An 18,685-nucleotide genomic window follows, 5' to 3' on the forward strand; every position below is an offset into this window, starting at 1 on the left:
GGACAGTGCAGCTCTGGAGGAAGCTGATGGTTTTCCTACTGGTAAATTTCACCGGCAGAGACAACTTCACTCTGCCAACTCAGTGACAGCATGACCCTGTTAGGCCCTAGTCTCATCGTCTCAATCTCATGTTAGCTTCATATTTTCCAGCTTTTATCATTTTTCATTTGAGAAGGTTTAATTTTATTTCAGACATTTTATTATTACCAGACTGTGTATAGAATTATCACAGAACCTATAGTTGAAGTGAAGATGATGAACTTACCATTTCTTAGAAAATGGTAAGATGCCAGCTTTTTGAAAAAATCCATGAACACAATTTTGTAGGAAGAAAAAGGTAGTATCTTCCGAATTGAGCTGTGGAAAGTTTGAATGAATATAAATACTTTCTACTGAAGGAGAAAGCAAAGAAGACAAAATTTAAAAAAAAAAAATCATTTTAGTCGAGACATTTATGACCTGTTATCTCATCTGAATATCTACATGAAGAGTTTTTCTTTAAGCTCCAACTCAACCACTGAGTAGCAGGGTAAATTTGGATAATTGCCAGAAATGCCCTGAACCTTAGTTTCTCCATTTATCTCTCTGGAGAACTTATTTAATATATTCCAAAATATTTTCTAAAGTCATGTGATAACATTAATCAAACAAAGTTCATTGTAATAGATTGTGAAATAATTAGAATAATATATTTGAAATTGAATTTAAGGGGATTTATAGAAGGCAATTTCTAAATGTAAATTACAGGGAGGTCTGAATTTTGTAGAATATAAGACAAAGAAAAATTGTAATAAAGCTAAACTGAAGAAAATAATTTTCCAGATAAATTCTGCTTTTTAAATTCAGCTTTTTAAAAATTTAAGTCATTGTAAACATATTGATAGGGTCACACAGACGGTTTTTGCTTAGCTGATTTTTAAGGGTTCTTTCTAAACTCTTCTGCTACAAACACAATTCATGATAACTAAGAATGGATAGATTTCAGGGCTTGATGCCTACTCTTCAACCAAAAGTCATGGGACTGGACAGTCATTCACTCCACTAAATCCCAGAATTGGTAAGGATTACTAATATTAGAAGAGTGCATTTTTATATCACTGGTTATTCCTTCTATACTAATTGGGAAATTGACTGCTTCTTTGAGAATAATATGAGATTTTTCCTTTCTTTACACCTCAAAGGTTATCAAAGATATTTCATTGTTTGGATTTGTGTGTTCAATTGCTAAAGTATGTTGAGTTGCTATCTAGGTCAAGGCAAGAAAATGGGTATGCTTTTGCAATATTTTAATTACCAGCTGATAAATAATCTAATTTAAGAAAATTTGATATACAAATATCCAACTTATGAAATAGTTACATTCTGAGGATGATTATCACTTTGAAAAATAATTCATCATTTTACAAAATAATTCACTACCATTCTTTTCTTTTTTTACATAGCCAGTTTCCCTACTGAAGTTGATACAGAATTATTTACACAGATATTTTCAGAAATACATCTGTTGCAAATGGTGAAGTGCATCTTCATAGCATTTTCTCTTGTAAATGGGTTTTCCAAAATAGGTGATAAATGAAGTGCTATTCTATTAAAGTTAAACTGAATTTTTTAGACATTCTTCCACCTAACCCTGGCAATAAATAAGTAAAGATTAGCAACAAATAACAAGGTCAAAATGATGTGAAACATAGGAACGTATTTATACAAATGAAGGTGCAATGTCAAACCTCTCTTTGGTGTTTAGGAATTTATGTTAATAGAAATATGAATGGAAATGAAAAGAGACCCCAAATTACTCATTTAAAGACCTCAAAAAATATCATCCTTCTATTTTGCAATCTGCTGTTTATGTTTTCTTATTCTTTCCCTACTCTTCATCTTCATTAATGCTACTTAATATCACCTTCTATTCAGAACAATGTTCAATCCTAGAACATATTATACTAACAATATCTGATATTTTGTTTAAACTTATAAACGCATCTGTCAGTGACATCTGAGGGTTGTTAAAAACCATCATTTTCAGAACATGAGAAGGAGGGGGTTACTGGCTCCAAGTAAATCTCTCTGCTATCACCATGTTTCCCTGTAAAATATCAGCACCCTAATCCCTGATAGAAATAAATCCCTGGGAACATATTTTGTTGTTGTTGCTTTTATTGTCAGTGGTGGTATTTGAAGGAACAGAGGACATTTGAAATTAAATTCTGGAAATTATGTATAATGATGATGTATATGATTTTTACTTTAGAAATAACAGTATTAATAACAAAAGCAGCAAAATAGAATCATTGGAAAACACCGCAAGTATTGAGAATAGGTCTGTGTTCCCTTACTACCGAATGTCTGTCTGACTTAGAACAGTTTGGGTGTTTTGTTATCCCCAGGGCTTATTGTGAGTCCTAACATATTTGAGATAAATGTGCGCTTGAGGCAGTAAGAACAGGCATTAGCCCTATTGTTTCTCCAAACCTACCAGACCCATTTCCCTATCCTGAAGACAAAACCAGATTTAGGAAAGAGTAGTATCTCAGTGCCTCTGGGTTGTAGCTTATTTGAAAACTGAAATCTAGTACTTCCAGTTGAATTCTGATGTCTCCTACCAAATATGTATTTTAAATCTACTAACTTCTATAATACGATTGAGTCTAAAAAAATCACATGTATCTTTAATTTTTTGCGCTCCTCTTGCTTTACAAGAGGGAACACAGATTTATGGAATTTACCAAGCTCTTTCTCTCTCGTAATACATCCTTTCAGAAGCAGCAACAGTAACCCCTATAAGTGGACATTTTTGCTTAGTCTGTTTATGTTCTGAGAGGGAGTACATATTGTAATTAAGGGTATGGCCCTGGAGGACCCATCATAGCTCCATCATTAGCTGTGCACCTTTACCCAGTTAGTGCTTGCCTCGCTTTCATCATCTATAAAGTGGGGATAAGAATAGGAGCTCCTTCAGTGAGTAGTTGTTGTGAGTAGTACATAGATGTTGATTCTTGCACTGCGTATAGGACAGTGGATGGCACTGTTACTGATGTTATTCCTTATTTTCCATGTATGGTAATCAGAAACTATGCAATTTGGGGTCAATGCTAAATCATGTACAATTTGTCTAGTCCATGGAGGGAGTTTCTGAAGTAAAACCAACTCAGCATTTTTCTAATGATTTGAAATACATGTTAATTGTATGCGGTCGGTGAAGGAACTTCTGTTTCCATGGTGGCTTATATAGTATAGACACAAGTTATATAACTTAAACTTTATGAAGTCTCCAGTGCCTTTTTATATCAGGTAAAAATACTTTGTTTTTAGTGATTCGTGAATGAGTGTAATATAATCTAGATTACCTTTAAAACAATAGAAAAAATAAGTAATTAAGAATATTGTCCCTCTGGGGAAAGCTTTACATTTGTATCTACTGCTAAAATTAATAATGATTTTGGGTGAGTTTAATTTTAAAGAAATATATACCAGCCACTGGGAGAAAGATGAGGAAACCATGAGGATTTTGTACTTCTTTTGAATTCATGACAATGTCACACTGATTGAAAATACAATTTAACTTTACTTAGATTTAGAGTTTAGAATGAATTTATTTTCATCTGGATATTATGAGAATGAAATCATTTTGCTTTGTTTAAGGTGCATTAACTATTCTAATTTACTGTTATTCTTTTCTAGCACTGAGAAGTTTTGCCATGTTTTGAAATTCTGTTATTCATAAAGCCTGGTATTTATAATGACTAGCAATTGAACCCATAAAAGGTCATTAAAAAAAACTTGAAATAAAACTTTTGTCTTGACAAAATCTCATTAAAAATCATCAATTGTCAGTACTTATGAAGACAAATATTTATTTTACTTACTGAAAGGAAAAATTGGGCCATCAAAAACTCCAAAGTACACCTGACTTCCGTTTTAAGAGGGAGTTTAATCCTGACTCCATGAGTAAAGGGCTTGCTTACTTTAATTTGTGCTATGAGAAATAATTTGGTAATATTTGTGTATTAAAGCCACACTATAAGGCTGTCTGAAAAGACCTTGATGAGTAACCATCTCTGAAGACCCTAAAAAATTACGAAAAAGCTCGAATAGTTCAGCTACATTGTTTTTTGCATATAAAAATATCTATCATAGGAGTCAACTACCACATGAATAAGTTGCGTTTGTTTTAGTTGAAAAAGAGAGCTAAAAATTTCCTGTGGATTATTGCAACAGTACAAGAATACACGGTGCATTTATTAACGACAACCAAAAACATGGGTAAAACAAATTGTGAAAGCAAAAGCTGGTTACAAAACCAGGGTTTCTGATCGCCTTTGCCTCAGTTAAACATGTTACGCATTACTATGCCACAGTTGATAAATGATATAAAGTGTTAGTTAGCTTTTGCTAATTCTCCCCCTCCCCAGAGCACTAGGGAAAATATCTATATGCATGACCAACGCTTCCTCCTTCAAGTGTCACAATCTGGTGGTCACGTAATCCTCATGGCTGGCTGTGTCGGTGAGGTTTCCGTCATAGTCTATGCTAGAGTCTTCTTCCTTCTCATGCTTCTCCTTTGGTATGATTGGGACGGTGTCCTCCACCACCACCTTCTCCGACTTGAAGGAACACACTCTCTTGCCCACCTGTAAGCCCAGGGAGTCCGTATTCCGTTCTCGGTGGTCTACTAATATACACTGTTCACTGAGACCCGGGATGTTCAAGTCCCCCCGGGAAGCCAACCCTCGAGATTCCAGTTGAATACTCCTCTCCATTGGTCTTTCGGCCTGTTGACGAGTGACCTCTTCTGAAACAGAGAAGATTTGGTTTGCATTTTGCTCAGCAGCGTTCTGTTTGGATCGTCTGTGAAATAACCCGAAGTTTTTGATATCGGTCACAAAATTCACTTTTCTCTGCTTCTCCCTGGGGGGCTCCTGCATCACCAGGGCCGAGCCGTTGCTTATGTTGTGTCGTTCGGAGGCAATGGCAGCGGATCGCGGGTGGATCAGCGTGGTTAAGTCGAAGAGGCTGAAGTTCTTTCGCTTGTCCCTGCCGCTGCCCTCGTTATCGCTCTTCTCATCCGAGTCGGCCGAATTGGAGGACTCCTTCGTGGCCTGAGCCGCCTGTACTGTGGACAGTTTGCTACCTCGTAGCAACCCCAGGACTTCAAAGCGGAAACTGGAAATGTCTTGTTTTAGTTCCTAGGTGGGATGTAAAATGACGAAATTAGCTTAGGACCGAAACAAATAGACCTCAGGAACCATCATGAGCGCGCTTCGCACAGGGTTCTGTTGTGTTTTCACTCATTTTTAAGAGCGAGGATTCCGCTCTGCTGCGATTGTCTCCCTGGTACTGGAGTCATTTGGGTTCCTGCTAATTTCCCGGTTGGAGTTCTGTAGTAATGTGGAGACTCCCTGAGCTCATGCAAAAAGAAACAAGGGTATGTTGGATTTCTGGGGGCCTGCAGCTTCAAACGCTTCCTCTCCAAAAGCTTCATCTGCTTTCAAGGCACCTCTGTTCTCTCAGGGATGCATTTTTTAAAAAGATTTTTAATATTAGCACATTTTTTTTTTTTTGTCCCAAAGGCTATCTAAAACAAAATACTTACAGTGCTGCTGCCCTTCTACGAGCTGACAGTTACCTTCAATAGTTTGCCACCTTGGAGCTGAATTTATCTCAGCATCTGGGTGAGCTACTAAATCTCACGAATTGCTTCAAATCAGATAACATGTCTTAGATTCATCCTTTACTTTTAATTTTTTTTTTTTTTTTTTTTTTTTTTTTTTTTTTGGACAACTGAATTCTCAATAGTCCTAATCTTTTCAGACAACTGAATGCTCAGCCCTAACCTGACTGTGGCCTTCCTGGTGGCCTCCTGCCTCCAGCCAATCTCCCAACACACCATGAATCATTCAACTACAAAATTTGGATGTTGTGGCAGCAAAGAATATTTCGGATCCTGGACAACTTCCAACCTGTGCTTTACATTTTGCAGTTCATCAACCTTTTTACCAAAGCAGCTGCTTATCTCTATTCTCTTGTGAGACCTGTTGCTTTTCACTGTTAAAGAGTCTTCTGGGGCGCCTGGGTGGCTCAGTGGGTTAAGCCGCTGCCTTCGGCTCAGGTCATGATCTCAGGGTCCTGGGATCGAGTCCCACATCGGGCTCTCTGCTCAGCAGGGAGCCTGTTTCCCTCTCTCTCTCTCTGCCTGCCTCTCCATCTACTTGTGATTTCTCTCTGTCAAATAAATAAATAAAATCTTAAAAAAAAAAAAAAATTAAAAAAAAAAAAAAGAGTCTTCTGGAGGGTTTTTTACTTGTTTTTGCCTCTATGACCTTACTGACTTTGCTCATTCTTCTAAAACCTCTAAGAACTCAGGCAGAATAGCAAAGGTATTTTATACACATGTGCAAGCATATATACATTACATGTATTCCACCTCACTCTTCTGATAAAATTAAATAAAAAAATAAATAAAAAGGGAGAAAGACTAAGTGTGTAAGCTACACTTAGGCGCAAACCTTGAATTTTCTACTACCAAAGCTGTGCAGAGCACAAACAGGGTTTTCCTTGTTGCTTTTAGCTTCTTAGTTACTAAATGTTTCAGGTTCAGAAATCAGATTGAAATTTCAAAAACTAAAGCTCACTCATTAGAGTGCTGGTAGGATCAGCAAGTCCAAATACCGCTGGACTCTAGGGTTTTCTCTGCCTCCAAGTATAAGTGCCTTCCATATTTCAGATTAAATGTGCTCAAAAACAATATATTTTGAAAAGAAATTTCACCACTTTTTTTTCTTCTTAATAGTTAAACAGCCTTGAATTTAAAAGTAAGAAGGGGCGCCTGGGTGGCTCGGTCAGTCAAGCGCCTGGCTCTTGATTTCAGCTCAGGTCATGATCTCAGAGTCATAGGATCGACCCCTATGTTGGGCTCTGCGCTCAGTGTGGGGAGTCTGCTTGAGATTTTCTCTCTCTCCCTCTGCATTCCGCTCTCATTCTTTCTCTCTAAAATAAATAAATCTTAGAAGGAGGTGGAGCAGGGACAGGAGGGGGAGACAACACATGGGCTTGCTAGAAGACATGGCTGAGTTTCCAGCTCTGATTTTAAATGTGCTGTGTCTGGCTCCACGCTCTGCGGAACCGGTCTCCTGGTGATGAGGATGAAAATGATTACCTTAAAGTTCTCTTCAGTCAGCCCTTCTTCAGTTTTGGCATCTCTGATCATTGCAGCAACGTATCGCTTTACCAGGTTCCTCATAACCTCCTGAGGTATGTCAAAACACAAGAATTGATATTCAGTGCAAAAATATGATTTTTCTCTTGAGTCAGTTCTGAAGAGGAGCAATAGTTTATTTTAAGGAAAATTTCAAGATACAATAGAATAACTTACTTGATATTGGTGATGTCTTCTCAAATTATCAGCAGCTCGCCTCTGAAAAGGAAAGAGGCATTGACTTTTCAGTTAGAGTTATGTATTACCATTTTGGAAAATAATTCATTGTTCTTTTAATTGAGATTATATTTATCCTCACTTCTCCAAAGTGAAAATTTTACTAGACAATGAACAATAGCTAAAGAGTGCTTCACATGAATCAAAAGAATGAATGAAACAAAGCAACGAAGTGCAAGGTTATAATCTCTACAGCAATTAACATATAGATCAAGTTAACAATGATGGGAATGTTGTTCTTTTAATAGAAGGTGACAGAGAATTAGATAATCATAGCTGATATGTACTCCAAATTACTTGAAGTAATCTAAGAGACACAGATGAGACATATCAAAATAAAAATAAGAGAAATATCAAATAAAAAAAATTCTGTAGAGTAAAAAGCTCATATTATTACAATATGGGGGTCTTCATAAATATCAGTGTAGCAAGCTTCAGAATTTAGCTATGATATGCAACATGTAATCAGAAACAATGTTAGACCACTAAACCCCCCAACATTAATTTCAATCAGATGTACATTAAAAGGGACTTGCTGCTTTAATTAGGTGGTTGGATTTAACAAAAAAATAAAAAGTTCTGCTCAAACATCGGGCTCATAAATTCATCATTTTAAAAAATGAATGTCTCAGCTGTCATTTTGAAAAGATCAGAATGGTTTGGGAGTGCAGCTAGAGTTAGTACAGAGGAGTGATTCTGGAGTGCAGAACAAAGAGAAAGGATGTTTAATGACTAAAAAAGAGTCCATAATAAATTGAGTTAAATAATAAACGGCACTAAAATTATATAATTGCAGATTTCATGGGTATTCTGAAGATACTAGAAAAAAAAGCTTCATAATTCCCATTTTGTGCATGTTGAATAAATATCAGTATTGATTCTTAAAAACTGACCTAATTAAAATAAAAAATATTTCTGTAGTAAAGGAATGAATTTGGTAAATTGTGAGAAAGCAAAAAGATAATGTATCTAGAGTTTAAATAAATCTTTTGATCTTATTCCTTACTAAATACTTAATCATAGGCTGATAAAATGGAATTTTAAAAAGAGTTGTGAATACATCACTGTGAAATAACATTAGGGGAAAAAAATCAAACAAGACAAAAGAAACTTTTTTGTCTCTTTAGGGAAATAGGGAAAAATGGCTTTTTCACTGGCTGGCCAGGAGAATAGACTTGTGTTTCATGATTATTAGTGACTTTTAGGAACAGCTGAGATAATGCTTAACTTCCTAAAAGCCACTAATTATTTACCATTCAGTTTTACACAAATCTTAAACAAATTTTCAATATGGTATTTTGGTATTATGGTATTCATTAAGAGATTGGAAAGTTTGAAACTTACTACAAAATTAGAATATCTTGGAAAAAAGAAAGCATGGGGATTTTATGACTGAGCCACAAGATGGAGGTATATGACTCCTATTGAGACATAGCTCAGCTGAAATTCAAGACAAAAAACACTCTGTAAGGACACAGGCCTTCCAGATCTCCTTAAAGTTACTTCAGGGGGACAGAAATACTAAAACAAGCTATATACCAAGTTCTTTAACACTATCACTATAAATATTGTACAGGATACCCATATTCCACAATTAAGTAGATAGAAACTCTGAATTTAGTATAGAATTTAATCAACTCCAGTTTGATTACTTTGGGCTTCTTCTCTTGCATTTTGTTACCCTGTTTTGATCAAAAAGCCAATAAAAAGTAGTCAGCAGAGAGCAGCTTGAAGTCAAGATTTAACTTTAAATTTCCTTAATGCAAAATTAAAGCTAAAAATGACAGAATCAGAAAATTACAAGTAACAAGTGAAAATCATCATGATGCATTTTAGTATTGATAAGAGCACAGACTGTCTTTTTTTCAGCAGAACCTGCTCATAAACACATTTAAATTTTTTAAAACAAATATAAGAAGATCAAAGATTATATTTTGAAAACTAATCTGAGATTGATTTTTTTTAGGGAATTTTTTTTTTTTTTTTTTTTAAAGAAGCAAAATAGACTGACAGAGAGAACATAGAAAAAATCTCCTATGATTACTTTCAGGAGCTATTCCTATCCCTATCCCAGATTTAAGCATGAATTAATATAGTTAATTGTTTTTGCCAGACAGTGTTCTTACACATCTACATAGTAATACTGCACAAATATCTGTATTCTTGTGAGATTATATCAGCCAACCGAACTCCAGTATCCTAGGAAAATAAGAACCGATGAAGCTAATCCTATTCTGGATAACGAAAACAGAAGTGAATGCAATAAATTCACCAAATGATGACCACTAAAGTATGCAGTTCAGATATCTCTCCTCTCTATGTAATCTCTCCTTTTCTGGTTAGCACCGCAGAACTGATTCCTATTGACCACTACTATGATGCCCACCTGTCTCTATTTTCTTACTACCTGGGAGGTGGTGGGGTGTCACTTTAAGAACATGTACTTAGGGGGTCACACCTGTGTTTGAAAGTGACTGAGTCTAAACAAGGAATTATCTCTGAGGTCCTCTCCCATTCCCATTTTTTATTTTGCTATGTAAAGTTAAATGCACCAGATGATTTTGAAGACTGAATGAGATAAGAGATTTAAGACATCTATCACTAATGTTAACTAACTAGTCCCCATCCTCTTTCCATTTTTCCCCTTTTCACTTAATAACGTGATTTAGTGCAGTTTAAAAAAAATATTCCTGAGCCATAAAACCTGTGAATAATTTGACACATATCAGGATTACCCCAGAGGAAGTAAAAGAAGATGTAATTGTCCCTCTTTGTGTGATTTGCTTGACATTTCAGGCTTGAGGGCAGCATTTTATTTAGCTAAAGAGTTGAATGCTTTTAACCTAGGCAATAGAGGTGTGGAAGTAAGAAATTTGTATTTAAATAATAGTGTGAGGAGAGGTTTTTAGTAAACATGGATAGATGTAATGCAAATTCTGTAGGTATTTTTGCTTTATGAAAACTCTTTTTAGAGCAATTTAAGGTTCACAGCAAATTTGAGTGGAAGGTACAGAGATTTCCCACATACTCCCCACACATGCAGCCTCTCCCATGATCGATGTCCCCAGCCAGAGTGGTCCACTGTTCTAATTGATGAGTGATTATCAACCAGAGACCATAGTTTACATTACTGTTTATTCCTGGTCTTGTATACTTTTATGGGTTTGGACAAATGTATAACGACATGTATCCATTATTATATTCTAATACAGAGTATTTTAACTACCCTAAAATTCTTCTGTTCTTTGCTTATTTATCCCTTCCTCCTCTGCCCCCACAACCTCAACCTCTGACCACCACTCATATTTTTATTGTCTTCATAATTTTGCCTCTTCCAGAATATTATATATTTGGAATCATACAGTATGTGGCTTTTTCAGATTGGCCGCTTAAACTTGATAATATATATTTAGGTTTCTCTATGTTTTTGCATGCCTTGATAGTTCATTTACTTTTATCACTGAATAAATAATATTCAATTATCTGGATGTACCATAACTTATTTATCCATTCACCTACTGAGCTACATCTTGGCTGCTTCCAAGTTTGGGCAATTATGAATAAAGCTGCTATAAACATCCTTGTGCAGGATTTTGTATGGACATATGTTTTCAACTCCTTTGAGTAAATGCCAAGGAGTGCGATTGCTGGATTGCATGGTAAGAATATATTTAGTTTTGTAGGAAACCATCAAACTGTCTTCCAAAGCAACTTACCCTTTTGCATTCCCACCAGCAATGAATGAGTGCTCCTGTTGCTTCACATCCATACTAGCATCTGGTGGTGCCAGTGTTCCAGTTTTTAGCCAATTTAATAAGTGAATAACTCTAGTCAGTTATCTTTTTTGAGGTCCCAAAAGTGTTTTGAATATCCCTGCATGATATTGGATTTTTGCTGTGACCTCTGTGAATCTTCCTTTGTGGGTTCCTTTTTCACGAATCTTAGCTTGTGGGGCCAATTTAAGATGTATTTATTAGGTTGTTATCATTCATGGCAAAAGCTGCAAGAACCCAGAGATGAATAAAACATACTTTTTGCCCTTAAATGGCTTATAGTCTACTAGGTAGGATGCCAAGAATGTCTAGAGATGAAGACAAAAAACAAAAAAACAAACAAAAGAGAAGCAAAACCATGGGGAGTGCCTTAAGAATGTGTTTTGAGTACAGGGAAACAAAAAGTAGTATTGGGCTAAGGAAAGATCCAGCAGCAGCCTTCAAACAGGGAACAGGATTTTAGATTGGACTTGAAAGAATCATGGGACTTTGACAGAAGCACAGACATTCAGATTTGCAGAAGACAGGAATACGGTCAGCAATATGCTGGTGCTGGAGGGTGAGAAACGTGTTAGGGCGATTTCCACCAGTACAGTTGTGATGTGCTCTGATAATCAGGATATAGGGATTAGCTCTTGTTGGAAAGTTAGCATGGGTTCTTTATGCAGAATCTCAGAAAGCACAATGAATTCAGTGGTTGGTAGGCACCTGGGGTTTTGACAAATTGAGTGATATGTGATAAAAGTGGAACTTCTATGATAATCATGTGGCAGCAGTACTGGGTAGGAAAGAGGAATATGGAGAATCAGTACATAAGACGTCAGTTGGGATGCTGGTACAGAATATGATGGAAGGGTAGAATGGGTGTGAGCTGAACCGGTGTTGGTGTGAATGAAAAGGAAGAGAAACAAGGGTCACAACGGGATGAAAATGTGGAGAGGGAACAGAAGCCCGGGGGACTTGGCAGCTGGAATGAGTTTATGAAGACAAAAATTTTTAGTCTAGCTGCTGAGATGTTGGTAATATTAAAAAATAGCAAAGAATTCCACTTTGGTGATTCTGACAGAGGACATTAAAGTAGCAATACCATTGTCTATTTTGGATTTTGGGGGAAGGTTAAGACTAAAGGAAAAGATTCGAAGAGTATATGCCCAGATGCAATAGTGTATCCAACCACAAATCCATGTTTCTCGGGATTAACACAGGAAAACTACTGTGGACAATACAATCATTGATAATTTGTAAATGTTTCTATTAAGAATGCATATAATGGCCTTTTTCTTTTTTTAATTAGCTTTCTTAGGCTAAAGTTAATTTAATTGTCTAATATCCCAGGATCTACCAAAGGCCAAGGGAAATCAGACTGGCTTTTAAATTTCAAAACAGATCTATTGTTTATTAGAACCAAACCCCTAGGGGCACCTGGGTGGCTCAGTGAGTTAAGTATCCAACTCTTGATTTTGGCTAGGTCATGATTTCTGTGTCATTAGATCAAGACCTGTGTTGGACTCCATGTGGGGTGTGGAGCCTGCATAAGAGTCTCTCTCTCCCTATCTCCCTCTTCCTCTGCCCTTCCTTGCCAAAACAAAACAAAACCCAAAACCAAAACCCCCAAAGGGTTCTAGTCTCATTGCCTCATTTATAAGTAAGGCCCACAGAGCTGAGTCAGTTGAGTGAGTAACTACAATACCACAGTGTTCTCATGGCAGTGCCAGTTCTATATCACTAGAACTCACTCTTTACACTTTGCTCTTTCTATCAAGTACTGTCAAGTAGATACTTAGAAACATTTGAATACACCTACTATGTATTCTATGATTTTTGCCTCCTTCTCCCAAAACATCTTAACTTGAGGGTCAACACCGTTAAATACTGGATCCATATTTCTTTGAATAAAAATGAGTAAGCACAGATGCATATGCTATATGTTGTATTAGTTTCTTAGGCATGAAATACCATAAACTGTGTGGCTCAAACAACAGAAATTTATTGTCTCATGGTTCTGGAGGCAAGAAGTCTCAAATGAAGATGTTGGCAGGGAACTCTTCCTCTGAGACTGAGGCTAGAATTCATCCCTTCTTCTTCCTAGCTTCTCATGGTGGCTCTCCATCCTTGGTGTTCCTTGCTTTGCAACTGCATAATCCCATTCTCTGCCTCTGTCTTTACAAGGAGATCTCCTTGTGTCTCTGTGTCTTCACGAGATCATGTTTTTATATGGACTCCACTTCCTTAATAACCTTTCTGAACCCAATTACATCAGCAATGACCCTATTTCCACATAAGGTCACATTCTGAGGTACTGGAATTTAAGACTTCAAAGTATTTTTTGGGGGGGGACACAATTCAACCCATAATATATGTACTCTTTGCAGTAAACATAGTGATAATTTTTGTCAGTTGGTGACATTATTAAGTATTATACAGTGGAACTACCATCAACAATGGTAGCTCTCTTTTTGTCGTGTAAAGATCACTTGACTTTCGTAGGCATTTACTCTCACAGGGGAAGGTCTTACATCCTATAATCATCACTGAAATGATCGAGAACAGAACTGACCAATTTGTGTTAAAAAATAATAATGTAATATTTTGGAGAAAGATGTGCATTTTAAGTTAGCAGTTTTCTTTGCAAATTATGTCTGAAATCTAGCAGTGTGTGCAGAATGTTACTTGGCAGGATGGCTTGTGCTCAGGCGCCCAAGGCACACGTGTGTGCCACATCGGTGTACCTCAGATTTTGCAGGTTCCTTTGATTTTTGGGGACAAGGTAAAGGCCGCATGTGTGTGGATCACAGAACTAATGATAAAGGAAAAGACCAAAGGAACTTCTGCTGCTGCAAGGGAACTCCACATTTCCATAGAAGTGTCATGCGGCCTTAGAGCATCACAGGTTTTGCTACTGGGAAAGAAAGGGATCTGGGGAATCGGCTGTGACATGTTTCGCTCTTTATCTCCCACTGTCTGCAGGTCCACCACGTGGAGTGTTGGGCACATTTTCCCCTTTCCCGAGCTGGTTCCCTGCAGTCAATCGTCAGTGCGTGGCTCTCTCATTTCCTCTCGGGTTTTGGTCTATCACTGATTTTGAGCCCATGAATTATGCCTTTTATCCTTCGCTTTGCTTGGGTAATCCCTTAGGGGCTGCAGCTTGCTGTGCTCTTCTCCTTTTAAAAATGAGGAAAAAGGCAAGGGGCCGTTCCAAGATGCGATCCCTTTTTGAAAACTGCAATTTGGCTCATTTACAGGTAGAGCTATGTATTGTTTTCTAGAAGCGCACTTTTTAAGCATATAAAAACAAATGTTATAAAATGCTTGAACATTGCCTTGTCAAGACAAATATTCAGGGTTTCGCTCTTGAAACATCAAGAACATCACGCAATGCATTCTTCCACATCCCTTCTTAGGAAAGTAAACTTAATTAAAGCCCCAGCCAGCAAATTTTACAGACGTAAATTAGGGGTTGGGACATATTCATGGATGAATACTATTGTATCCATAAGATTTGTTGTTAGACCTACTGGAAGCCATGAAGATTAAGGAACAATGCATTTTGATAAAATAGCACTAAAAATACAGTCTGAAAAGCATGTACCATTAGAATGTTCCTCTGGTGATGCTGGCTGGTGTTAATCCATTCACTGTTTCTAATTCTCTGGCAGTGGCTTAACTGAGTGTTTGTCTGTGGCAACTGGTCAGACATGGGTGTTCCATCTGAGGTCCCAGAGCTGAGTGATGCTAAATGACCCTAAGACATGGTGTTTCATGTTTTCCTCCCTATCCTGTGCTCAGGAGAAAATCAGAAAGTGGAAAATATGAATCTAAGGAAGTTAAAATCATTTGTTATCATTTTGTCCAAAGACCTCACATTTTTTAGTTCAGCATATGGATCTATACCTTAAACATTCTATTTTAGAAAACTGGTCTATGGCATTGAAATGTTTCATATCAATTAAACATTTTGGCATTAATATATTTTTACTTAAAATAATCTGGGCCTCTTAAGCAACAAGTGCAAATGTTGATTTTGTTTTCATTTAAAAAGCTGTGCTAGATACCAGTGGTTTCTTTAGCAGGAGTTTCTAATTAAAGTTACAAGGAAATGCTTGTTAAAATAGAAATTCCTGATAATTTCTAGCACGTGTTAAAGTCTAAGAATGAGTGTTATAATATGGAGAAAGGTATTTGCTGATAAAATGGTGTTAAGCTAAAAATTAGACAAGTAGTAATATTAAAAATCAAAAGCTACAACATGTTTCTTATTTTACTGACCTCTCACTAGGCTGCCCATTTGGTGGGATGTTCATAATTTCCCAGGGACAAGCCATTTCTCAATAATGAGTTTGCTTCCTACAACAAAGGTTTTGTTCAATAAAGCATTTCTGCTTCATTTATGTTTTCCCCGTAAAGCATTCCAAATGAAAGGTTAATTTATCTGGAACTCCCAATCACCCCTAAAACGAAGTCTGAAGTTAAAAAAAAAAAAGTTAATGAGTTTTCAGGGCTAGCTGTATCAATATTACCCGGAAGCCATAAATAGCCAGATAAGATCACCAATGATGGGCTTCTGGAGAGTGGCCAGTGCAGCCACCCTGAAGAGCCTTGGTCTGCCTGGTCTTGTGCAGGGAATGAGCTGCCTCAAAGAGTGCATGAACTCTACCTCCAGCTTAGCTTCAAATTTCTGCATCACAAATGTGGCCTAAATATAAACTAGTTGAGAAGCAAACAGAAGGTAAGCCAGCCTGTGAAACAAGGGCTTTGAGATACAGGAATCTGAGAGCAGCTGAGGACAATGGCAGGATCTGCAAAAGCTATTGAGAAAAATGAAAGGACGAATACACAACGTGGAAGGTATCCTTGCATTGTTATTAGATTTTTCAGGAATCAGGAGAGTGATGGAAAACACACTGGTTTGGGGAACAAAAGACCCAGGTCTCTCCCATGCACTGTCACCAAGGGATCCTGAAACACTAGGCAAGGTAAATACACTCTCTTTGAGAGGAAATAGTTGAGTTAAATGATTTCTAAGGTCCCTTTGAAGTGTAATGTGTTATTCGAAGCTTAGAAGGACAGTACAGTGACTGTCATTGGTACTTCAAAGTCATCTTTTAATTAATGGAAATGTGTATATCTCCTTGTCTTTGTTTGTCTACACCAATGAACTGCCAAGAGGATCAATCAAATTGAAATGAATTCACAGCAAAACCAATTACTTTTTGACATTATTTTTTCATTTAACTCTTCTATTGATATATTACCCAACCTCCTTAATTTACTTTTCTTTATCTTGTATTTTTCTTTATAAATAATACATGTTATTTTTTCCATCTAAAATCTAAATGTATAAAACTCAACTACAAGTATGCAAACCAAAATATTATGTCCTTCCTATTCTGGAAATGCAGTCTAGACAAAAAGTCAATTTATAGGATTGAGTTTGATTAGGCTGGTGCTTGCCCAAACCCTTAGTATGGTGAAGAAGTGCCAAGATTGAGAGTGGGACGAAGATAGGGAACAGAGACATGACTCACAATATTTATTTAGTTTGTCATAAATTCCCAAAGCATAAAAATATCCATTACAAAAGGTTAATAAGATATACATGGCTAAGGAAAGAGGAATGGCTTGAGGTCACTCAGTTAATTGGGAATTCTTTTTCTGTGCATCAGCTTGGATCAAAATATTCAAAGAGACTTAAAAAGAAATTTGGATAGAAAAGAAATGTATAGAAAAGAAAGCTTCTTAACTTGTGTCCCCTCTGAAAGGTGTGAATCACTGCTTTAATAGGAAATCCCAAATGAATGTTAAGCCCTTCTTTGCATCTAAGAAGTGATGGTAACATATTCCTAACAATGCGTCAACAGTGGGAGGATTCTGGAGGTTGTGTGGGGGAACTTGGAAGTCAAGTTCTTGAGTGGTTTTCTATTATTTCGTGGTAGCACAGATGGATCTTCTAAAATATTAGATCAGGGCCTCATATCTTGGTTACAAGTTTTGTGGCATCTTAAAACCTTAAAACCTCTCTTATTGCCTAAAATTAAATCATTACAGACAAATTTCTTTTGTGTACCACCTTTATTTTGGGGCCCAGAAATTCTTTTGGAATCAAAATAACTCCAATGAGAGATAGCATAGAACTGTACTAGCCACTGATGTCTTTTCAGAGATTGATTAAATAAAATTATTACGGATTTAAGAGTAAGATGTGAAAAAGGAGAACTATATTTTAATGTGGAAGAGAGTAAGCAGAGTTTGGCTTCTCTGAAATCTTTTTTCTGTTTATCTCAAGGAAAACAATAATTATTGCTTACACTGTTGTCATACATCTTGCGTGTAACAATATTATAATGCTAAAATATTATATGACATGTACTAAGTAATATGTCCTCATATTTGTATCTCCTGTATGAGAAATGATGTCCTCAAGGATGGAAAGTATGCCTTTGTACCTACTCCCATCCCTCAGTGCCTGGCTGGCATGTGGAACACATGCAACAATTGCTTATTAAACCAAAGTCATTATATTTATTTTACAACCCTTTTAAAATAATCCAGACTTATTTTTTAATAGAAATCAAACATTGGAGGAAAATAATTTCACTCTTTTCTAAAGTTAGTGGTAAAATCTATTAATTAGTATAAGGATTACAGGCTAAATCTTCATCATAATTTAACTTTGGTTTCTAAGATCAGATATATGCCCAAACTTTAGTCCTCCAAGTTCATGAGGTAAGAATTTGTACGCAAGAATATAACTGTATCTCCTAACCACCTCTCTATTTGTTATACGCTCTTGCCAATCAATTTCACTTTAGAATTTGAAATGTTACTGACAAGACAGCAAAATCAATACCACTGTCCGTAGAGAAAGCCCCATTTGATACTGATAATAATGCCTCGTAGCCAATGAGGTTAATGAGTGAGAAGGATCACTTAGGGCATAGCAAGCAGTCAAAAACCATATTAAATAAAATTAAAAACAAATTTAAAAACTTCAGTATGTCACTAGTATTACTTGGTGATTCTAATATAACGGTATATTAGAATACTTACAAAATACTTTCCCTGAGCAAGTCAAAATGACTAGTGAATGTCAGAGTGTGAATTTTCAAAGGGTTACTGTGAGAACTTTAGAAAATAGTAAATTAAGTAGGGAAGAATGAAGAATAACTTGTCCCACGTCAGTGGTTTGGCTGGAACAAAGTCCTAAGTCCATGTCTCTTCTGATGGAATAGCTTGAACTCTTGGTTTCCAGCATGAAAAAAATTTCCAAAGGAAGTTTAATCTTATGGTATAACAGGAGCGTGGCTCTGAGGGGTCCTAACATTTTTTAAAAATACAACCTCTTGGTATTTAAAATGACTGGGAGTAGAAGCAAAATGTTGAACAATTTGACATATTCTGAAATCACTGTACTTGAACATGATACAACATTTTCAAGTTATAATATCCATTTAATCCTTTAGTTGAGAAATTTTTGTCAAAC

At 36.4% G+C, this 18,685-nt stretch overlaps 1 protein-coding gene across 1 annotated transcript in view; it reads right to left on the minus strand.

Annotated features, from left to right (window-relative positions):
- Window positions 1-2,139: 2,139 nt before the first annotated feature.
- The window catches only part of TRPC4 (transient receptor potential cation channel subfamily C member 4), a 199,969-nt gene continuing 183,423 nt past the window's right edge, over window positions 2,140-18,685 (minus strand). Inside the window, exons 9-11 of the mRNA XM_004779530.3 lie at window positions 7,373-7,414; window positions 7,157-7,246; window positions 2,140-5,186 (exon numbers count right to left, since the gene is read on the minus strand). Of these exons, the coding sequence (XP_004779587.1) occupies window positions 4,464-5,186; window positions 7,157-7,246; window positions 7,373-7,414 (855 nt within the window). The 3' untranslated portion in view covers window positions 2,140-4,463. The remainder of the gene's footprint in view (window positions 5,187-7,156; window positions 7,247-7,372; window positions 7,415-18,685) is intronic.

The sequence above is a fragment of the Mustela putorius genome, unplaced genomic scaffold (assembly GCF_011764305.1).
Source record: "Mustela putorius furo isolate JIRA1106 unplaced genomic scaffold, ASM1176430v1.1 tig00003942_pilon_pilon_pilon, whole genome shotgun sequence".
Taxonomy (NCBI): Eukaryota; Metazoa; Chordata; class Mammalia; order Carnivora; family Mustelidae; genus Mustela; species Mustela putorius.